Source organism: Diceros bicornis, chromosome 1, assembly GCF_020826845.1.
Source record: "Diceros bicornis minor isolate mBicDic1 chromosome 1, mDicBic1.mat.cur, whole genome shotgun sequence".
NCBI lineage: Eukaryota > Metazoa > Chordata > Mammalia > Perissodactyla > Rhinocerotidae > Diceros > Diceros bicornis.
This window is the reverse complement of record NC_080740.1, coordinates 90,405,083-90,424,563: the sequence shown is the minus strand read 5'-3', so window position 1 is coordinate 90,424,563 and position 19,481 is coordinate 90,405,083. Positions and strand designations below refer to the sequence as shown.

The following is a 19,481-nucleotide window of genomic DNA, read 5'->3' as shown; positions in this document are numbered from 1 at the left end:
AGCATTAGTTGAAAGCTGTCACGCAGACTTGGACACCTACACTTCCTCCTCCACTCCAACCACTGGATCACTGCCTCACCCCTTCCCTCAGGAGAAGACTAGAGGTTTTTCCACTAGATAGAGTAAAACAGAAGGTCTCTAGACTACGCAACACCAGGCACAGTCTAGGAGTATAACTACATCAAAAACAGAAGGAGTGAGTGAACTGAATGCTACCACCACCCAATCGTATTACCCCACTGAGCTCCCAGAACACAAGAAGCCAGATTCTTAGACTCTCTAGGTCTCACCAGGGAAGTAAAAAATGAGGAGTCTCACCAAGCCAAGTAAAGAATGGAGGAATTGGGAGTGGGAGGGGAGTCGCCGTACCAGCAAATTAAAGGTTCACAAGCTCCACACATTCAGAAGTGCCCACATGCTCTTTAGTCTTCACTCTTGAACACAGATCTGAGGAAAGCCTCAAACGTAAAAAATAGACAACAAAGGCACAAATAGTGAAGAGAAAAGGGAACTTGAAAGAAAGAGACTATGTACAGAGGAAAAAATTTCACAAAAGCTACTATTAATATCCTCAGAAATAAAAAGGATATTGCACTCATGAAATAAGATGCAGGAAACAAAAAGGAATTCTTGAAAATTAAAAACAACAGCAGAAATATAAAATTCAAAAAATGATTTGAAGACAAAGTTGAGAGAACTCCTTATAAACTATAGCAAAATAACAAAAATGCAACAAAGAAGATGAAAAAATTATGAAGTCCAATGCAGGAAAGTCAACATCTGAATAAGAGTTATAGAAAGAGAGAATAAACAAAGGGAAAGAAATAATCAGTGAAATAATTCAAGACAATGTCCCAGAACTAAAGAAACTAAATTTGTAGATCAAAAAGTCCCCCTAAGTACCCACTACAACGGATGAAAACAGACTCACTGCAAGGTACAGCCTCATGAACTAGAGGAACAAAGAGAAGAGTCTACAAACATTCAGAGAGAGAGGGACAAAAGTCACATACAAAAGACCAGAAATCAAAATAATCTCAGATTTAATAGCAACTCTGGAAGCTAGAAGACAATGGAGCAATGCCTTCAAAATTATGAGCAAAAATGATTTCCAGCCTGGCATTTTGTACCAGCCAAACAATCAAACAAGTGTAGGAAAAGAATAAAAATATGTTCAGATAATGCAAAGTCTCAAAAAACCTACCTCTCACACTCCCTTTCTCAGGAAACTGTTAAAGAACTTGCTATACATTCAAAATGAGTGAGTAAACCAAAAACAAGGAAGACATGGAATTCAACGCAACAAAGAGTTGAAGGGAATTCCCAAGATGACAGTTGTTCACCAGGCACAAAAGGTGACTAGTTTATATTGAAGGAAGATATAAGGCTCTAGATGAGATTTCCACAAGATGATGAAAATAACAAATTATCAGTGTATCAGATCATGTGGAGAAAATAAAAACTAGGAGGAGAGTTTTACTATGAATTAGTAATAAATACACAGAATACTAAGAACCCTCTCTCTCACTAAAACACACACACACAAGATAACTGCAAGAAAAACAAAAGCTTGTGAGGACAAGGCAAGCACAGGACACTATATGGCTAAGCTGAGAATATAATAATGTACACACTGAATTCCTAACCAAAACTACAATATAATACGGAAGACAGGAGGATGCCAGAGGTAGGGTGGGAGATGGGGCCAATACAAGGATGAAAAATGACTAATCCACAACTTCTATAAAGAGAAGTAAAAAATTGTCCAGAAGAATGGAATTCTGAGATGCTGAAGCAAATATCAAATGATCCAGCTAAAAGAGGTGAAGGTGCTTAAAGAGAGGGGTATAGCAACAGCAGACTTTTCCTAACAGGGCTTGTAGAATTAACCACTTGACTTTTTAAATTATATGCACTGCATATGATAAAAGTAAATAATGACTGGGCCGGCCCCGTGGCTTAGCGGTTAAGTGCGTGCGCTCCGCTACTGGCAGCCTGGGGTTCGGATCCCGGGCACACACCGATGCACCGCTTCTCCGGCCATGCTGAGGACGCGTCCCACATACAGCAACTAGAAGGATGTGCAACTATGACATACAACTATCTACTGGGGCTTTGGGGGGAAAAAAAAAAAAGGAGGAGGATTGGCAATAGATGTTAGCTCAGAGCCGGTCTTCCTCAGAAAAAAGAGGAGGATTAGCATGGATGTTAGCTCAGGGCTGATCTTCCTCATAAAAAAAAAATAATAATAAAAAAGAAAAAAAAGTAAATAATGACAAAAAAGAAAGAACAAAACTAAAAATGATTTCATAAAAATTTGGGTTTTCTAACACCATTTGAAATATTTGGCTTTGCTAAGAAAACAGTAACACGAATGATCACAAAAATATGAACACTGCACTACAATTTTTAATTTTTACACTGATATTAACTAATAATTGGTACAAAATAACTGTTGAATCTATGTAAAGTGTATATGCATGTTCACTGCACTACTCTTCAACTCGTCCTCAGGTTTGAAACTTTCAAAATAAGAAGTTGGAGGGGGGGCCGACCCCGTGGCTTAGTGGTTAAGTGTACGCACTCCGCTGCTGGCGGCCTGGGCTCAGATCCCGGGCGCGCACGAACGCACCGCTTCTCCGGCCATGCTGAGGCCGAGTCCCACATACAGCAACTAGAAGGATGTGCAGCTATGACGTACAACAATCTACTGGGGCTCTGGGGGGGAAAAACTAAATAAATAAAATCTTTAAAAAAAAAAAAATAAGTTGGAGGGGAAAGTTACACTGCTACGAAAGAGTCAGACATCAATAGTGGTCACAGTTTCAGTGAGGTGGGGAACACGATTACTTTGATAGCAGTCTATCCAAAATTTCCTACTACTGGGCAATGCAATTGCAAGACTGGTGGTGATTCCACCAGGTACATGCTATGAAGGCGAAAAATAGAAAAAGGAGCACATTCAAAGAAAAATGGAGAGTTAACTACTAAGAGTATTTAATTAGGCTTTCTAGAACTTGGCTGACTACAGCTTGCCATAAACTATAGAGAAAAGAAGACAAAAATGAAAAGTACAACGAGAAAATGGAAAAAAGTAATATGAAATAACTAGCTGTAAGGTTAAATAAATCCATTTTAACATGATTTATCATTTCTCCTATAAGAAGCTGTATAAATTCACCCTTTCTGAGACGCTCTCTTGAATTTAAGAGTTTTAACCTTTTATAGCCTGAAAAAACATGGTATCTTCCTGCCACTAATGGCACTTGCTCTGTGGTATGACCACACTCTTGACTCAGAGAAACAAGCTAGATAGGAATCCTCAAGTATACCACACCAAACCTCCAATCGCAGCACCCTCACTCACCCCTAATAACACTAGAAGGGTGCTGCTCCTCCTCCCATCAAGGCCAATTCCTCACTGTGTTGTGAATCCCATCCATCTCTTCCCTTCTCAGAAAGACTATACTATGATTCCATCTTTGATCCCTTATTACTCCAGTCTTCAGCCTCTCCCTATCTCCAGAACTCTTCTCATCATCACTAACTGCGTGATCATCTCCATTTTAAAAAATCTTTCTGGACCTCATATCTCTCTCTAGCTGTAGCATCCCGACTTGTCTGCCTTTGACTCCATTTTCTCAAACTCATCTAATCTAACTTCAGCCACAATCGTACCCCCAAAAAGATTACCAAAGATCTCCATCTTCTTACACTTAATGGGTATTTTATTTGATCTCTAGACAACGTACAATCAAATGGACCACCCCTTCTTTTTTAAAACACTCTAGTCACCAACACCACATTCTCCTGGTTTTCCTCTTCCATCTCTATCTGATTCTTTCCCATCTCGTTTGCAAATTTAGTCTCCTCTATACAGACCTCAAATGTTCGCTTCCTCAAAGCCACCCTTTTTCTCACTATATATTTTGTCCCAAGGCCATCTCATCCATGCCCTGCCCATGACATCAATTAATATCAACAAGCAGATGTCACCTCAGAGTTATAGATGTTCCAGTGCTCACAGTAAATGGCAACACATGTATGCACTGGTGAAGCTAAAAACTTGGGAGCCATACTGAGATATAGAAACCTGGGAGCTAGAAACCTCAAGACTTCATTCTTCATCACTCCTCATTATCTATCCATTACCAAATCATATAAATTTTGTCTCCTAAGTTGTTCTTTATTGTCGATTCACCACTTTCATCTCACCATAATAATCACTGCAATCACCCTTTTAATGATCTCCTCTTATTTACCTGTGTCTCCCCCCAATCCATTTCCCACATTGTAGTCAGAGGGAACTTTAAAAAACACTGATCAGATCACATCATCCTCTGCTCTTGGCCCTTTAACGGTATCCTTTAGTTCTTAGGATAAAATAAAAAATTTTACACGGGGGGCCAGCCCTGTGGCTTAGCGGTTAAGCGCACACACTCCGCTACTGGTGGCCCGGGTTCGGATCCCAGGCGCGCGCCGACACATCGCTTGTCCAGCCATGCTGAGGCAGCGTCCCACATACAGCAACTAGAAGGATGTGCAACTATGACACAGAACTATCTACTGGGGCTTTGGGGAGAAAAAGGGAAACAAAAAAAAAGGAGGAGGATTGGCAATAGATGTTAGCTCAGGGCAGGTCTTCCTCAGCAAAAAGAGGAAGATTGACATGGATGTTACCTCAGGGATGATCTTCCTCACACACACACACAAAAAATTTTAAATGAAGTCTACAAGACACTGCATGATTTGACTCATATCTACTTTCCCAGCCTCATATCATGCTACCTTCCATCATTCTATGGGCTGCAGACCTCACAGAGCCAGAGTATATACTATTTTCTGTGCCTGGAACTATCCTCTCTTCCTTTCCCTAGTTAATTCCTACTCATCCTCTGAAGTCTCAGACCAAAGATTACTTTACTAGCATAAATGGCCCTGAACACCCCCGCACCGAAAGTCCAGGTTAGGTACCGCCGCTATATCACTGATTGTACACCAACATTTTTCCTTGAACACACTTCTCAATTAAGTAATTATCTATTTGTCTGATTATTGGCTCGTTTCTTGTCTCTTTAACTGTACTCTAATTATACACAAGGGCAAGCAGGACTGATGGTTTTGCCTATTACTAGATCCCAATATCTAGCATAATACCTGTACAATCTATGTATTTGCTGAATAAATGGCTTGGACCCAACTAGTGTGCATAAAGAACAATACAATGAGTAAGAAACCAGGAAGGATAGAGGGGGAGGACTAAAAGAATTTTCCTACTAGTAGAATTTAAATGTCCAAACAGGCCACAAAGGATAAGACATCATTTTTTTTTAAACAGTGAGCTATAAAGGTCTTTGGGTACCTCAATATTCAATATTCAAAATATAAAAACAAATCCAGCAATACCACTTTTGGTAATGATCCTACAGAAAAACAGACTAGTACATGTGAAACACACACAGTTATTGTTTACAGCATTGTTTGTATATGCAAACACATGTATGTATGTACATATGCATGTAAATATGTATGTACAGTCTTCACAAGATTAGAAACAACCTAAACGTCCATCAACAGGGGAATGGTTATATAAAGTACAGCATATTCAAAAAGTGGGAAACTATGCAACTGCAAAAAAAAAAAAAAGAGAAAGTTTTTCAATGCACTAACATGGAAAAATCTCCAAGAAGTGGAAAAAAAGCAAGTAGAACATATATACAATATGCTATTTTTGTGTTAAAATAAAAAGGAGGAGGGAAATGATAATATATATTTGGATTTACATAAAGAAATTCTAGAAGGAAATATTAAAAACAATTGGCTATTCTCTATTTTTTTTTATAGATTTTATTTATTTATTTTTCCCCCAAAGCCCCAGCAGATAGTTGTCTGTCATAGCTGCACATCCTTCTAGTTGCCGTATGTGGGACGCGGCCTCAGCATGGCCAGAGGAGCGGTGCGTCGGTGCGCACCCGGGATCCGAACCCGGGCCGCCGGCAGCACAGCGCGCGCACTTAACTGCCAAGCCACGGGGCCGGCCCTGGCTATTCTTTAAAAGGAAAGGGGTAAAGAATGGGACAGATCAGAGCAAAGGAGAAAACAATTTCATCTTTTTGAATCTTATGAATATACGACCTATTCAAAAACAAAAAAACTACAGTAAAATCACAAAACGTCTTAATAGAAAAAAGGGAGCTCTAGATCAAGTTTCAACCCCTACCGTACAGTATTTTAAAGATAAGATACCTGAGATTCAAACAGAACAACCCAATAAGAAACAAACTGCAATGATTAAAGGGAATATTCTAAATCAAGATTTTAAAATTCAAAATAACTTATAAGCATTCTTTATAATTGTTTCAGCTTTAAAACTAAGAGAAACGATACAAACCTGAAGACTGAAGTAGAAAAATATAAATAAAACAAGTGATTCCAGACAATGTAAACTTTAGGTAATGAGCCTAACATTTTCCTGGCACCTATAGATAGAATAATTGAGAATTTTTAAATCATTGAGTAAAATACAACAAAACTCTAAAACAACCAAAAAAGTGAAATACATTAATAACAATTCATTCACAAAATGCTCAAAGGTAAAAATGGATTATTAACAAAAATTGGGTTATATTAAAGGCAACTGCAAGTTTATAATTCCATACTGTATTTTATCATGTATAATTAACTACAAGCATTACCTTTCATTTTTGAATGTGTGTTAATCAATGGATCAGAACAAATCCTGCAGGGCCACCATGGGCGTCTCTTGAATTTCGCCCAGATGAGATCTCCAACTTCGTACTTCAGTGGCGTAGACTTTTTCTTGGGTTGACACTTTAGACAGACAAAACATGAGGCATCAATAAGAATCAAAATCTTTTAAAACAGCATATCATCTTCCTACTAGCCTTCTGAGAAAGCAATGCCTAAGGAATTCCAGATGGAAACACTCCAACTTAATAATAATTACAAAATAAGTACAACTAAATTACTTTGTCTTAATTGTTCATAAGAGAGCCCTTTATACAATAGTAGCTCTCAATTTATATGTTTTATATAAGTAGTCAGTCTATCTACATTCTGGGGGAAAAAAATTAGCTATTTTGATTTATAAAAAGCTGAAAACGGGGGCCAGCCCTGTGGCATAGTGGTTAAGTTCGGCATGCTCCACTTCGGCGGCCTGAGTTCACAGGTTCAGATCCCAGGCACAGACATACACCACTCATCAGCCATGCTGTGGCAGCAACCCGCACACAAAACATAGGAAAGACTGGCAGTTTGAAACGTTAAGCTCAGGGCCAATCTTCTTGAACAAAAAAAAAAAAAAAAAAAAAAAAAGCTGAAAACTGAAATAACAGATAAACAGAATCATCCAGAAATTAATTAATTATTTAATTAAATTAATTAACAGAAAATATATCTTTGCAGTAATCCTTGCATCATAACACAACATGGGGCAGGAAGGGTGTCAGTTATAAAAAGAATTTTTAACAATGTCAAGAGACTATGGTCCCAATACAAAGTTATATGTCAATTATATCTCAATAAAAGGGCGGAGGAGACTGTGGTCCCTTCTGCAGGTGATAGTCTACATCCTTCTCAAACAAACACATTTCTATTAATTAATTAACAATAATGGCTCTAATGAAATAATACTGAAAGCTACAGGCTAGACTCTAGCGATGTCAATGCAACTGATCTGGATTTTTCCCAGAACATGCAAGCGAGGCTGCATGCAGAACAGTGCACTGCACAACTCCCAAGGAACACCACTCATGCAGAATACACTATGAATCAAGCTCATTGGACTTGTCCAATGCAGAGACCCTGGCTGCATCTTTTCTCCAAAAATAATATGCCTACTTGATCTGCAATCCAAATGCCTCCATCTTAGCTCTAAACTCACGTCCATGCCTTTAACACCCCATAAATAGATGTGCCTTGAGAGGAAGTCAGCACGGTGTTTAGGAGGACTAAGCTTCCCACCTGGTGCCATACAAAGGAGTTGCAAGTGTGCTGAGATATTTCTGGGTAGCCAAAAGAAGCACCTAGAGTACTTGGACAAAGAACAACCTCTTCCATTTCACTTCAAGGGGACATACAAATACTATGGTTTTTCTATAAGTGCCATGTCTTGAAAAAGGCTTGGTGAGCTCCCCCCTCAGACTCAATCGTCCCTCCTTAATGCCTAAAACAGTATACACCTGGCACAGATTAAGTGTTTAATAAAGAGTATGCTAAATGAACTGACTGAAATCATTCAAATAAATGATGAATAATGCCCCAGTTCAAGGATAGCAAAGGACTGGGCTGAATTCAATGATTTATAAGCTACCACTCAACTTGAACACTCTGCTTTCAGACAGAAGTTAAGCTAAACCCCATAGAATGCCCTTACTGAAAATATTTGGTTAGTTCTTCATGTATCGAGTTACTAGGAAACGAGACAGAAACCATATTTTATTTAAGAGAAAAGCCCCAAGGGGCCATTTTTGCCTGTTACCAGTTTGTAAGTACCAGAAAAAAAACACGACATCAAAGCTAGTTGGCTTTGAAATTTTAAAACCAAGATACCAAGACAGGATGAGGAAACAAATCTTTTATTTGCCTGTTTACTGAAAACTACAATTTGAGTAGGTTCCCATAAATTTCTGATATAATTTGATTTGTGATCACTTATTTATTTGGCAGTCATTGCTAAATATGGAATTGGCTTATTTGTTCAAGTCCTAAATGACTTTAAATATAGTAACTAATATCTACTTAATGTTTGCTATGTGCCAGGCACCATTCCTTCTTGAATTCTCTTAAGGTAGATACTGTATTATTACTCCTGTTTTACCATATACCTATGGTCATATAGTTATTTAGTAAGTGGCACAGCCAGGATTCAACCCCAGGCAGTTCAACTCTCCACTACTACCTAATCAACCAATAACAATAAAATCTCATGATTATTACATGCTTTATGACAAATTCAGCCAATCTACGACACGATGTTAGTTGTGTCTTCCCCTCATATCACTACAACAAAGTGATTATATTCTACTAGCAGGAAGTATAGCCATAAAACACATGCCTTCAACACACATCACTTCAACATGCGTGATACCAGGTAAAGCCAGAATCACACAACCAGACAAAGCAGTAATGAGTTCTGTCTTCTGACTCCATCACGAATTGTGTCATCTTAAACAAGTAGTTAATTCAGCCTCAGTTTCCTAAGCCATAAAATCAGGAAAGAACACCTGCTCTAACATGAACCATCAAAATGAAAATAACAATTATCCACTCCTGATATTTTAACAAAGGAAATAATCCAAATAAGTAAAAGAATTGTAGAAAGATATTTCAAGCAGTTATTTGTGACAACAAAAAGTTAACATCTAACAAGATACCTGTTAAACGAATTTCCTGCCATCTCAACGAAATACCATAAAGTGCTGATGAAGTCGTGGGATACTGAACATGTAATACACAACCACACATGCAATATACCAACCATTTAGAAACTATGCTGAAACTGTACTGATGATTAAAAAAAATAACAGTCATTGAGAAATACAAATACAAAATAGTTTCATTAAATTAACAGTATCATGGGTGACGATTTTCACAAACCTGAAACATTTTCTCCTTACTATCCTGATTAATTTACCATGACGACCAAATAAAACAATACATACAAACCCACTGGAAAAAAATTTCTATACAAATACATATTGTTAATACTATTATTAATGGACAACAACATCCAAATCCAACTGACATTAATACATAAAAAGTTAGACACAGGCAAGAATTCCAGACCAAAGAAGCCTCCAAACATGAAAACAGAGAAAATAAGAACAAGGCGGGGGGTGGGGGGGGGGGGGGGAATATGACTCTTCTCTTCAGAAGAGCTTAAAATTTCACCTTGGAAAGAAAGACTCACAACACCTTGTTAAACCCACAATTCAACTGCATACAAACTTACTGAACACTTAACATACAAAGCTCAACAGGAGATAAAAAGATGAATTCCTGATCCTGAGACACTTAGAGAGTATCAGGGAAGACTTCGAGTGAAGAAACGTAATCTGAGCTTGGACTGGCCTGATATCATATTTCAGAATGGCTTTTCCTAATATCTCTATATGCCTTTTTACATATACCATTGGGTTGACCTATGCTCGCCCAAAAGATATACCCCTCAATACCTGTAAACGTGACCTTATTTGGAAATAGGGTCTCTGCAAATGATCAAGAGGAGGTCATTTAGGGTGGTCCCCAATTCAATATAACTGTGTCTTTATAAAAAGGGAAAATTTGGACACAGAGATAGACACACATAGAAGGAAGACAATGTGAAGACATAAGGAGAACGCTGTCTACAAACCAAGGAATGCCTCAGGCCACCAGATGCTAGGACCTGAGGCATGGAACACATCTCACAGCCCTCAGAAGGAACCAACTCTTGCTGACAACTGAATATTGGACTTCTATCCTCCAAAACTGTGAGACAATTAAATTTCTGTTGTTTAAGCCATCTAGTTTGTGGCACTTTGTTATAGCAGCCCCAGAAAATCGATATACATACATTATCTTGCCGGGGCCGGCCCCGTGGCGCAGCGGTTAAGTGCGTGTGCTCCGCTGCTGGCAGCCCAGGTTCGTATCCCGGACGCGCACCAACACACTGCTTGTCAGGCCATGCTATGGCGGCGTCCCACATAAAGTGAAAGAAGATCGGCACGGATGTTAGCCAGTCTTCCTCAGCAAAAAGAGGAGGATTGGCACGGATGTTAGCTCAGGGCTGATCTTCCTCACAAAAAAAATATATATATAATGCCATATGTCAATTATATCTCAATTTAAAAACTAACAAACAAAAAATACCATACTTCCTGACCACCTGGGATTTATTCCTGGAATGCAAGAATTACTCATCATATGAAAATTGACAAATTTAATACACCACATTAACAGAATGAAGGATAAAAATCACATGGTCATCACAATTGATGCAGAAAAAGCATTTAACAAAATTCAACACTCATTCATGACAAAAACATTCAACAAACTAGGAATAGAAGAAAACTACCTCAACATAATAAAAGCCATATATGAAAAACCCACAGAGAACATCATGCTTAATGGTGAAAGACAAAGCTTTCCCTCTAAGATCAGGAACACAACAAAGATGCCTGCTTTCTCCACTTCTATTCAACATAGTACTAGATGTTCTAGCCAGAGCAACTAAGCAAGAAAAAGAAATAAGGCAACCAAATTGGAAAGGAAGAAGTAAAATTATCTCTATTCGCAGATCTTGTATGTAGAAAACCCTAAAAATTCCACAAAAAAATTTTTTAGAATAAATCAATTTAGCAAAGTAGAAAGATACAAAGTCAACAGACAAAAATCAACTGAATTTCTACACATTACCACAAATAATCCAAAAAGGAAATGAAGAAAACAATTCCATTTACAATAGCATCAAAAAAGAATAAAATACTTAAGAATTAACTTACCCAAGGAGATAGAAGACATGTACAATGAAAACTATAAAACATTGGTAAAGAAATTAAAACATGAATACACGGAAACACATACCATGTTTATGGATTGGAAGACTTAATATTGTTAAGGTGTCACTACTACCCGAAGCAATCTAAAGATTCAATGCAATCCCTATCAGATAATCACAATGACATTTTTTGCAGAAATGGAAAAGTCATCCTAAAATTCATATGGAATCCAAGGGACCCTGAATAATCAAAGCAATACTGAAAAAGAAAAAACATCTAAAGGACTCATACTTCCTGATTTCAAAATTTACTACAAAGCTACAGTACTCAAAACAGTGTGCCACTAGCATACAGACAGACATATCAAGCAATGGAACAGAATAGAGAGCCCAGAAATAAACCTTTGCAAATATAGTCAAGTAATTTTGACAAGGATACCAAGACCATTCAATAGGGAAACGACAGTCTTTTCAACAAATAGAAATGGAAAAATTGGATATCTACATGCAAAAAAATGAAGTTGTACCCTTACCTAACACCATATACAAAAATTAACTCAAAATGGATCAAAGACCTAAATGTAAGACTTAGAACAATAAAACTCTTAGAGGAAAACAAAAGACAAAAGCTTCATAATACTGGATTTAGCAATGATTTCTTGGATATGATACCCAAGACACAGCTAACAAACAAAAAAATAGACAAATTGGACTTCATGAAAATTTTAAAATCTTGTGTACCAACAGAGTAAAAAGGCAACCCACAGAATGGGAGAAAATATTTGCAAATCATATATCTAATAAGAGATTAATATCCAGAATATATAGAGAACTCCTAAAACTCAGCAACCACACCCAAAAAGATGAACAACCTGATTAAAAAACCTGCGTAAGACTTGAATAGACATTTTTCTAAAGAAGATATTCAAATGGCCAATAAGCACATGAAAAGATGCTCAACATCACTAATCATCAGGGAAATGCAAATTAAACCTACAATGAGATACCACCTCACATCCATTAGGATGGCTACTATCAAAAAAAACCAGAAAATAACAAGCGTCAGTGAGGATATGGAGAACCTGGAACCCCTGCGCACTGTTGGTGGGAATGTAAAAATGGTACAGCCACTATGAAAAACAGTACGGCGATTCCAAACAATTAAAAGAAGAATTACCAATATGACCCAGCAATTACACTTCTCGGTATATATCCAAAAGAATTGAAAGCAGAGTATTGAAGAGATATTTATAACCATTGCAGCATTATTTACAATAGCTAAAACATGGAGGCAACTCAAGTGTCCATCAACAGACGAATGGATAAGCAAAATATGATATATACATACAATGGAATACTATTCAGCCTTAAAGGTAAGGAAATTCTGACATGCTACAATGTGGATGAACCTTGAGGATATTATACTAAGGGAAATAAGCCAGTCACAAAAAGACAAATACTGTATGACTCCTCTTATATGAGGTACTTAGAATAGTCAAAATCATAGAGACAGACGGTTATTAGGGCTGGAGGTAGGGGGGAATGGGGATTTATTTTTTAACAAGTACAGAGTTTCAGTTTTACAAGACGAAAAGAGTTCGGGAGATGAATGGTGGCAATGGTAGCATAATACTATGAATGTATTTAATACCACTGAACTGTCCACTTAAAAATGGTTACAATGGTAAATTTTACATGTATTTTTTTACCACAATAAAAAAATTGGGAGAAAAAAAGAAGAAACAGAAGATCTGAATATACATTCTTCAAGTGGAGAGACTGAATTAGTAATCAAAAAACTTCCCACAAAGAAAAGGCCAGAATTAGAGAGGTTCACTGGTAAATTCTACCAAATATTTAAAGAAATATTAACACTAATCCCTTCACAAACTCTTCCAAAAAATAGGAGAACACTTCCCAACTCATTCTATGAGGCCAGTGTGACTCTTGATACCAAAAGACATCACAAAAAAAAGAACAGACCAATATCCCTTAAAAATATAAACATAGACAACCTCAATAAAATACCAGCAAACAAAATCCAGCAACATATGACAAGGAGTATACATAAAACCAAGTGGGATGTACCCCTGTTATGCAACATAGTTCAACATACGAAAATCAATCAATATATTACACCACATAATAGAATGAAGGATTAAAAAAAACCACATGATCAAGTCAATAGATGCAGAAAAAGCACTTGACAAAAATAAACACTTCTTCATGATAAAAATACTCTAAAAAGTAGAGATAGAAGGAAATTTCCTTAATCTGACATAGGGCATCTATGAAAAACCCACAGCTAAGAACATACTTAATGGTGAAAGACTGGGCCAGCCCATGGCTTAGCAGTTAAGTGCGCGCGCTCCGCTACTGGCGGCCCAGGGTTCAGATCCCGGGCACACACCGATGCACCGCTTCTCCGGCCATGCTGAGGCTGCGTCCCACATACAGCAACTAGAAGGATGTGCAACTATGACATACAACTATCTACTGGGGCTTTGGGGAAAAAAAAGGAGGAGGATTGGCAATAGATGTCAGCTCAGAGCCGGTCTTCCTCAGCAAAAAGAGGAGGATTAGCACCGATGCTAGCTCAGGGCTGATCTTCCTCACAAAAAAATAAAAAAGTAAAAAAAATAAAAAATAAAAAAACAAATGACGAAAGACTTAAAGCTCTCTTCCTATGATCAGGAACAAAACAAGGACGTCTACTCTCACCACTTCTATTCAACATTGTACTAGAAGCTCTAGCCAAGAGAGATGGATAGAAGGGAGGGAGGGAAAAAATGCTTCTAGATTGGAAAGGAAGGAGTAAAACTATCTCAATTCACAGATGACACGATCTTCTATATAGAAAACCTAGAGAATCCACAAAAATACTATTAGAGCTAATAAACTAATTCACAGCAAGGTTGCAGGATATAAGACCAATATACAAAAATCAACTGTATTTCTATACACTAGCAATAAACAATTTTGAAAACAATTCCATTTATAATGGCATCCAAAAGAGTAAAATAACTAGGACTATATTTAACCAAGGAGGTGAAAACACTTAATACACTGAAAACTACAAAACATCACTGCAAGAAAATTAAAAAGATCTCAATTAATGGAAAGATGTCTCTTGTTCATGGATTGGAAGACTTAATATGGTTTAAATGGCAGCACTCCCCAAACTGACCTACAAGATTCAATGCAATTCCTAACGAAATCCTAGCTGCCTTTTTAGAGGAAATTGATATGCTGGTCCTAAAATTAATATGGAAATACAAGGCACACAGAGAACAAAAACAATCTTGAAAATGAAAAACAAGGTTGGAGGACTTATAGTTCCCAATTTCAAGTATTACTACAAAGCTACAGTAATCAATACTTTGTGCTATTGGCATAAGGACAGACATATAGATCAATGGAACAGATTTAGAGGGTACAGATATAAAGCAATACATTTTTGGACAACTGCTTTTCAACAAGGGTGTCAAGACAATTCAATGGAGAAAGAATAGTCTTTTAAATAAATGTAACTGAGACAACTGGATATCAATGGGCAAAAGAATGAAGGTGGACCCTTACCTCACACCACATATAAAAATTAACTCAAAATGGATTAAAGACCTAAATGTAAGAGCTAAAACTATGAAACTCTTAGAACAAACCATACGCATACATTTTTGTGATCTTGAAGTAGGCAAAAGTTTCTTAGACATGATACCAAAAACACAAGCAACAAAAGAAAAAAAGATAAATTGGACTCCATCAAAATCAAAAACTTTTGTGCTTCAAAGGATACTATAAAGAAAACGAAAGACAATCCACAGAATGGGAGAAAATATTTGCAAATCATATATCTAATAAGGGACTTATATTCGGAATACATAAAGCACTATACTACAACTCAACAATAAAAAGACAAATATCTCAATTTTTCACACTTCAAAGTATGCTCAACAACATTAGTCACCATGGAAATAAAAATCAAAACGACACAATAACACTTCACATCCAGTAGGATGGCTAGAATCAAAAAGACAGAACAACAAGCATTGGTGAGGATATGAAAAATTAGAACTCTCATACACTACTGTTGGGAAAGTAAAGTGATGCAGCCACAGTGGAACAGTTTAGCATTTCCTCAAAAGGTTGAACAAAGAGTTACCATATGACCCAGCAGTTCTACTTCTAGGTATATTATACCCAAGAGAAATCCACACAAAAATTTGAACACAGACGTTCAGAGAGGTATTATTTATCATAGCCAAAAAGCAGAAACAAACCAAATGCCCATCAAACTGATGAATGGATAAACGTGATGTAGCTATACAATGGAATACTATTTAACAATGAAAAGAAATAACATATTGATACATGCTACTACATGGATGAACATTAAAAACTATGCTAAGTGAAAGAAGACGGTCACAAAGGACCACATACTGTATGATTCCACTTACATGAAATATCCAGAATAGGCAAATACACAGAGAGAGAAAACAGATAGGTATCATATTATTGCTATCATCACAGTATTGCTGCAAGGTTGGTATTACTAAGTCCATTTTCTGGAAGAGGAAACTAAATTTCTAACTATGTTGATATGATCTCCTCATACCACAGTTATGATGCCACCTTTGTCATTAGTGAGTTTTATAAATATTATAGGCAATTTATGAAACATCCTTCTCAAAATAACTACTCACCCAGTCAGAAATTATTTACTGAACTGTTTCCATATCCAGGCACTGTTCTACATACTGAGAATACAGCAGTTAACTAAACAGACAAGAATACCTGTCCTCATGGAGCTAACATTCCAGTGAGGGATAACAACCCTCCCCCCCCCCCCCCCCCCCCGCTAAAAAAGGAAAATTTGAAGGGGGCAGAAATGGGAGTGAGTGCTTAAGTTTGGGGTGATAAAAAAAGTCTGGAACTAGATAGTGATGACATTTGTACAACATTGTGAATGTACTTAATGCCAATGAATTGTGCACGTTAAAATGGTTACAATGGTAAATTCTATTATGTTTATTTTTCCACACACACACAAAAAGTGAAGGAAGAGACACATATACCCATATATGTACGTATACATATAGACATATATCTATATGTATGTATACATATAAATAAATATATAACAGAATAGACAGAGGTAAGAGACATAAGAGGTAAGAGTATTCCATGAGAAGGGCCAACACACACTTAATAAGGGTCTTAGAAGGGGAGAAGAGAGAGAATGGAGCAGATGGAATAAGAGCAGAAATTGGCTAAGAATTCTCCAGAATTAGTCACTAATCCACTAATTCAAGGAGGGCAACAAATCCTGAGTAGAATAAACAAACAGAAATCTATACCTGCACACATGAGAATGAAATTAGAAACAAAAAAAAGAAAGAAAATCTTTAAAAGCAACCAGAGGAAAAAAGACACACTACCCTTAAAGGCAGATTTCTAACTTTGAACTGCTGACCTCTCATCAGCAACAAGGGGAGTCAGAAGACAGTGGAATGATATTTTCAATATGCGATAAGAAAATATCTGTTAATCTAGAACTCTTCATCCAGCAAAAATATCTTTCAAGAAAGAGAGCTAAATACAATTTCGGACAAACCAAAACTGGGAGACTTAGCCACCAGCAGACTCTCAGGAAGGAAAATTCTAAAAGATATGCTTCAGACAAAAGGAAATCATTTTGGGTCTGAGATGTGAAAAACAAAGAAAGAAGTAAATGTGCAAAATGAACAGTGACTGGTTAAATAATGATAATGTTTAATGGAATTTAAAACAAAAACAAGAATGAATTAAAATTCACAACAATATTCCATGTTAGAAAGGGGTAAATGAAGTTGAAGTGTTCTTAGGGTTTACATATTATTAGGGAGTAATAAAGTGTTTTAAAGTCTATGTATTGTCATGGAGGAAGGCAACAGGAATTTTAAATATTGATAAGTCAGGGAGGCCTGTTGTAATTTTTAGAGTAACCTCCAAATGAAGAGAAACCAAATACACAAGTTCCAAATTTGAATGGGGGTAGGAGGGACATAAAAGGAACAATGAAAAATATTTTGACTCCAAAAGAAGGCAGGAAAGGAGAAAAAAGAAAAATAAACAAGACAAATAGCACAAAATAACATGGCAAATTTAAACTCAAACATATCACTAATTAGAAGTGGACCAAATGTTACAGTTCATTTGACCAGAAAGATAATTTTTAAAATTTTATGCCTCTAAGAACAAAGCCTCAAAATATAGAAAGCAAAAACTGGCAGAACCACAAGAAAAAATAAACAAAATTATAATCACGGTGGAGATAAACCTCTCTCAGTAATTAACAGAAGAAGCAAAGAAAAAAAATCACTGAAGGTTTAGAAAATTTCAATATTATGAATAACAAACTTGACTTAATGGATATATATAAAAACTACTACATGTAATTGTAGAATATTTACAAATATTCACCACATACTGGGCCATAAAGTGCATCTCAACCAATTTGAAAGGACTGGAATCATTTGGAACATATTCTCTGTCCATAATGTAATTAAGTTAACAGTTCATTACAAAAATGTAACTAGAATATTTCTATGTTTGGAAATTAACAAGTATACTTTTAAATAATCCTTAGGTCAAACAATAAATCATAATGAAAATTAGAAGATATTCTGAGTGGAATGATAAAATACCATCAAAAATGATGAGGAAGGAACATGCTCTAGCATTTTTCAAAGAACAGCAAGAAAGTTAATGTAGCTGGAACAGAGTGAACAAATGAGAGAATAGAAAGAAATGAGGTCAGAGAAATGATTAAAGGAGAGAGAGACATATGCCATATTATGCCCTTTAATTCTGAGTGAGATAGAAGTCTTTGAAGGGTTGATGTTTTAAAAGGATCCTCTCAATGCCATACTGAAAACAGCCTAAGGGTTTCGAGGTGGAAGCAGAGAGATCTGCTTAGAAGGTTACCGCGATAATAATCCAGGTGAGACATAACAGCTATGTGAACCAATCTGGGATTGGCGGAAGGGGCAACAAGTAGGAAGAGTCCATGAAATTTGCTAATAGATTGGATATGGATGCTACAGAAAGAGAGAACTCAAGGATCGGATCACTCTAAGAGTTTATGCCTTAAATACAAGAAAGATAGAGTGCCATTTATTAAAATGGAGACGTCTACAGGAGAAACATGTTTTGGGAAGAAACATCTGGAATGTGGTTTCGAACAAGTTAAGTATGAAACTTCAATTTCACAACCTAGTGAAAATGCCAAGAAAGCCACTGTACATATGAATATGGAGTTCTGGGAAGAGATCCAGGCTAGAGCCAAGAGGGCCCAGATAAAAGATCATTAAGAAAGGGAGCATAGAGAAAGGCATCTGAGGACTAAATCCTGAGGCATAGAAATAGGTAAGGATTCTTTTTAAGCTCTGTTGGAATCACTTGACCAACAGACTCCTCAATTCTATTCATATTTCTGTCAAGGAGAAGGGGGAAAAAAGAGTAAGAAAAACAAACGGCAAAGTTCTTGCAAATAACTTACCACTATGGTCTAATCAATTTTAGTATCGCCTCTTAGAGAGCAACATGGCAATACTCTTTGACGCAATACTCACATTCCTGGGATTCCATCCTAAGAAAACAACCCAAAAGAAGGAAAAAGACTAAAGGCTATAAACACATTTTCACTGCAACTTTAACTGTTAACAACAAAAGTGAAGATAAAAACTAATTGAAACTACAATAAGATGGCTAAGCAAATTTAGAACAATTTGCTGGTCTATTAAGCAGCCATTAAAAATTACTATGGGAAGCCAGAAAAATGTTACAAAGAAGAAAAAATACAAAACCTTTAAAGATGTTATTACCACTATGAAAAACGTAAACATGTATAATAAAGCAATATGCAAATTTTAGATGTTAGCTAGGACTCTGGGGGTTTTTTCCTTTTTAAACAATTTCTTGAATCATGTAATTGTTTTAT

At 36.6% G+C, this 19,481-nt stretch overlaps 1 protein-coding gene across 8 annotated transcripts in view; it reads right to left on the bottom strand.

Moving 5' to 3' along the window:
* The window catches only part of NSD1 (nuclear receptor binding SET domain protein 1), a 163,458-nt gene that overhangs the window by 88,744 nt on the left and 55,233 nt on the right, over positions 1-19,481 (bottom strand). For all 8 annotated transcript variants that reach the window (XM_058546782.1, XM_058546816.1, XM_058546799.1 and 5 more), the window contains one exon: positions 6,696-6,831. In XM_058546782.1, the coding sequence (XP_058402765.1) occupies positions 6,696-6,831 (136 nt within the window). The remainder of the gene's footprint in view (positions 1-6,695; positions 6,832-19,481) is intronic.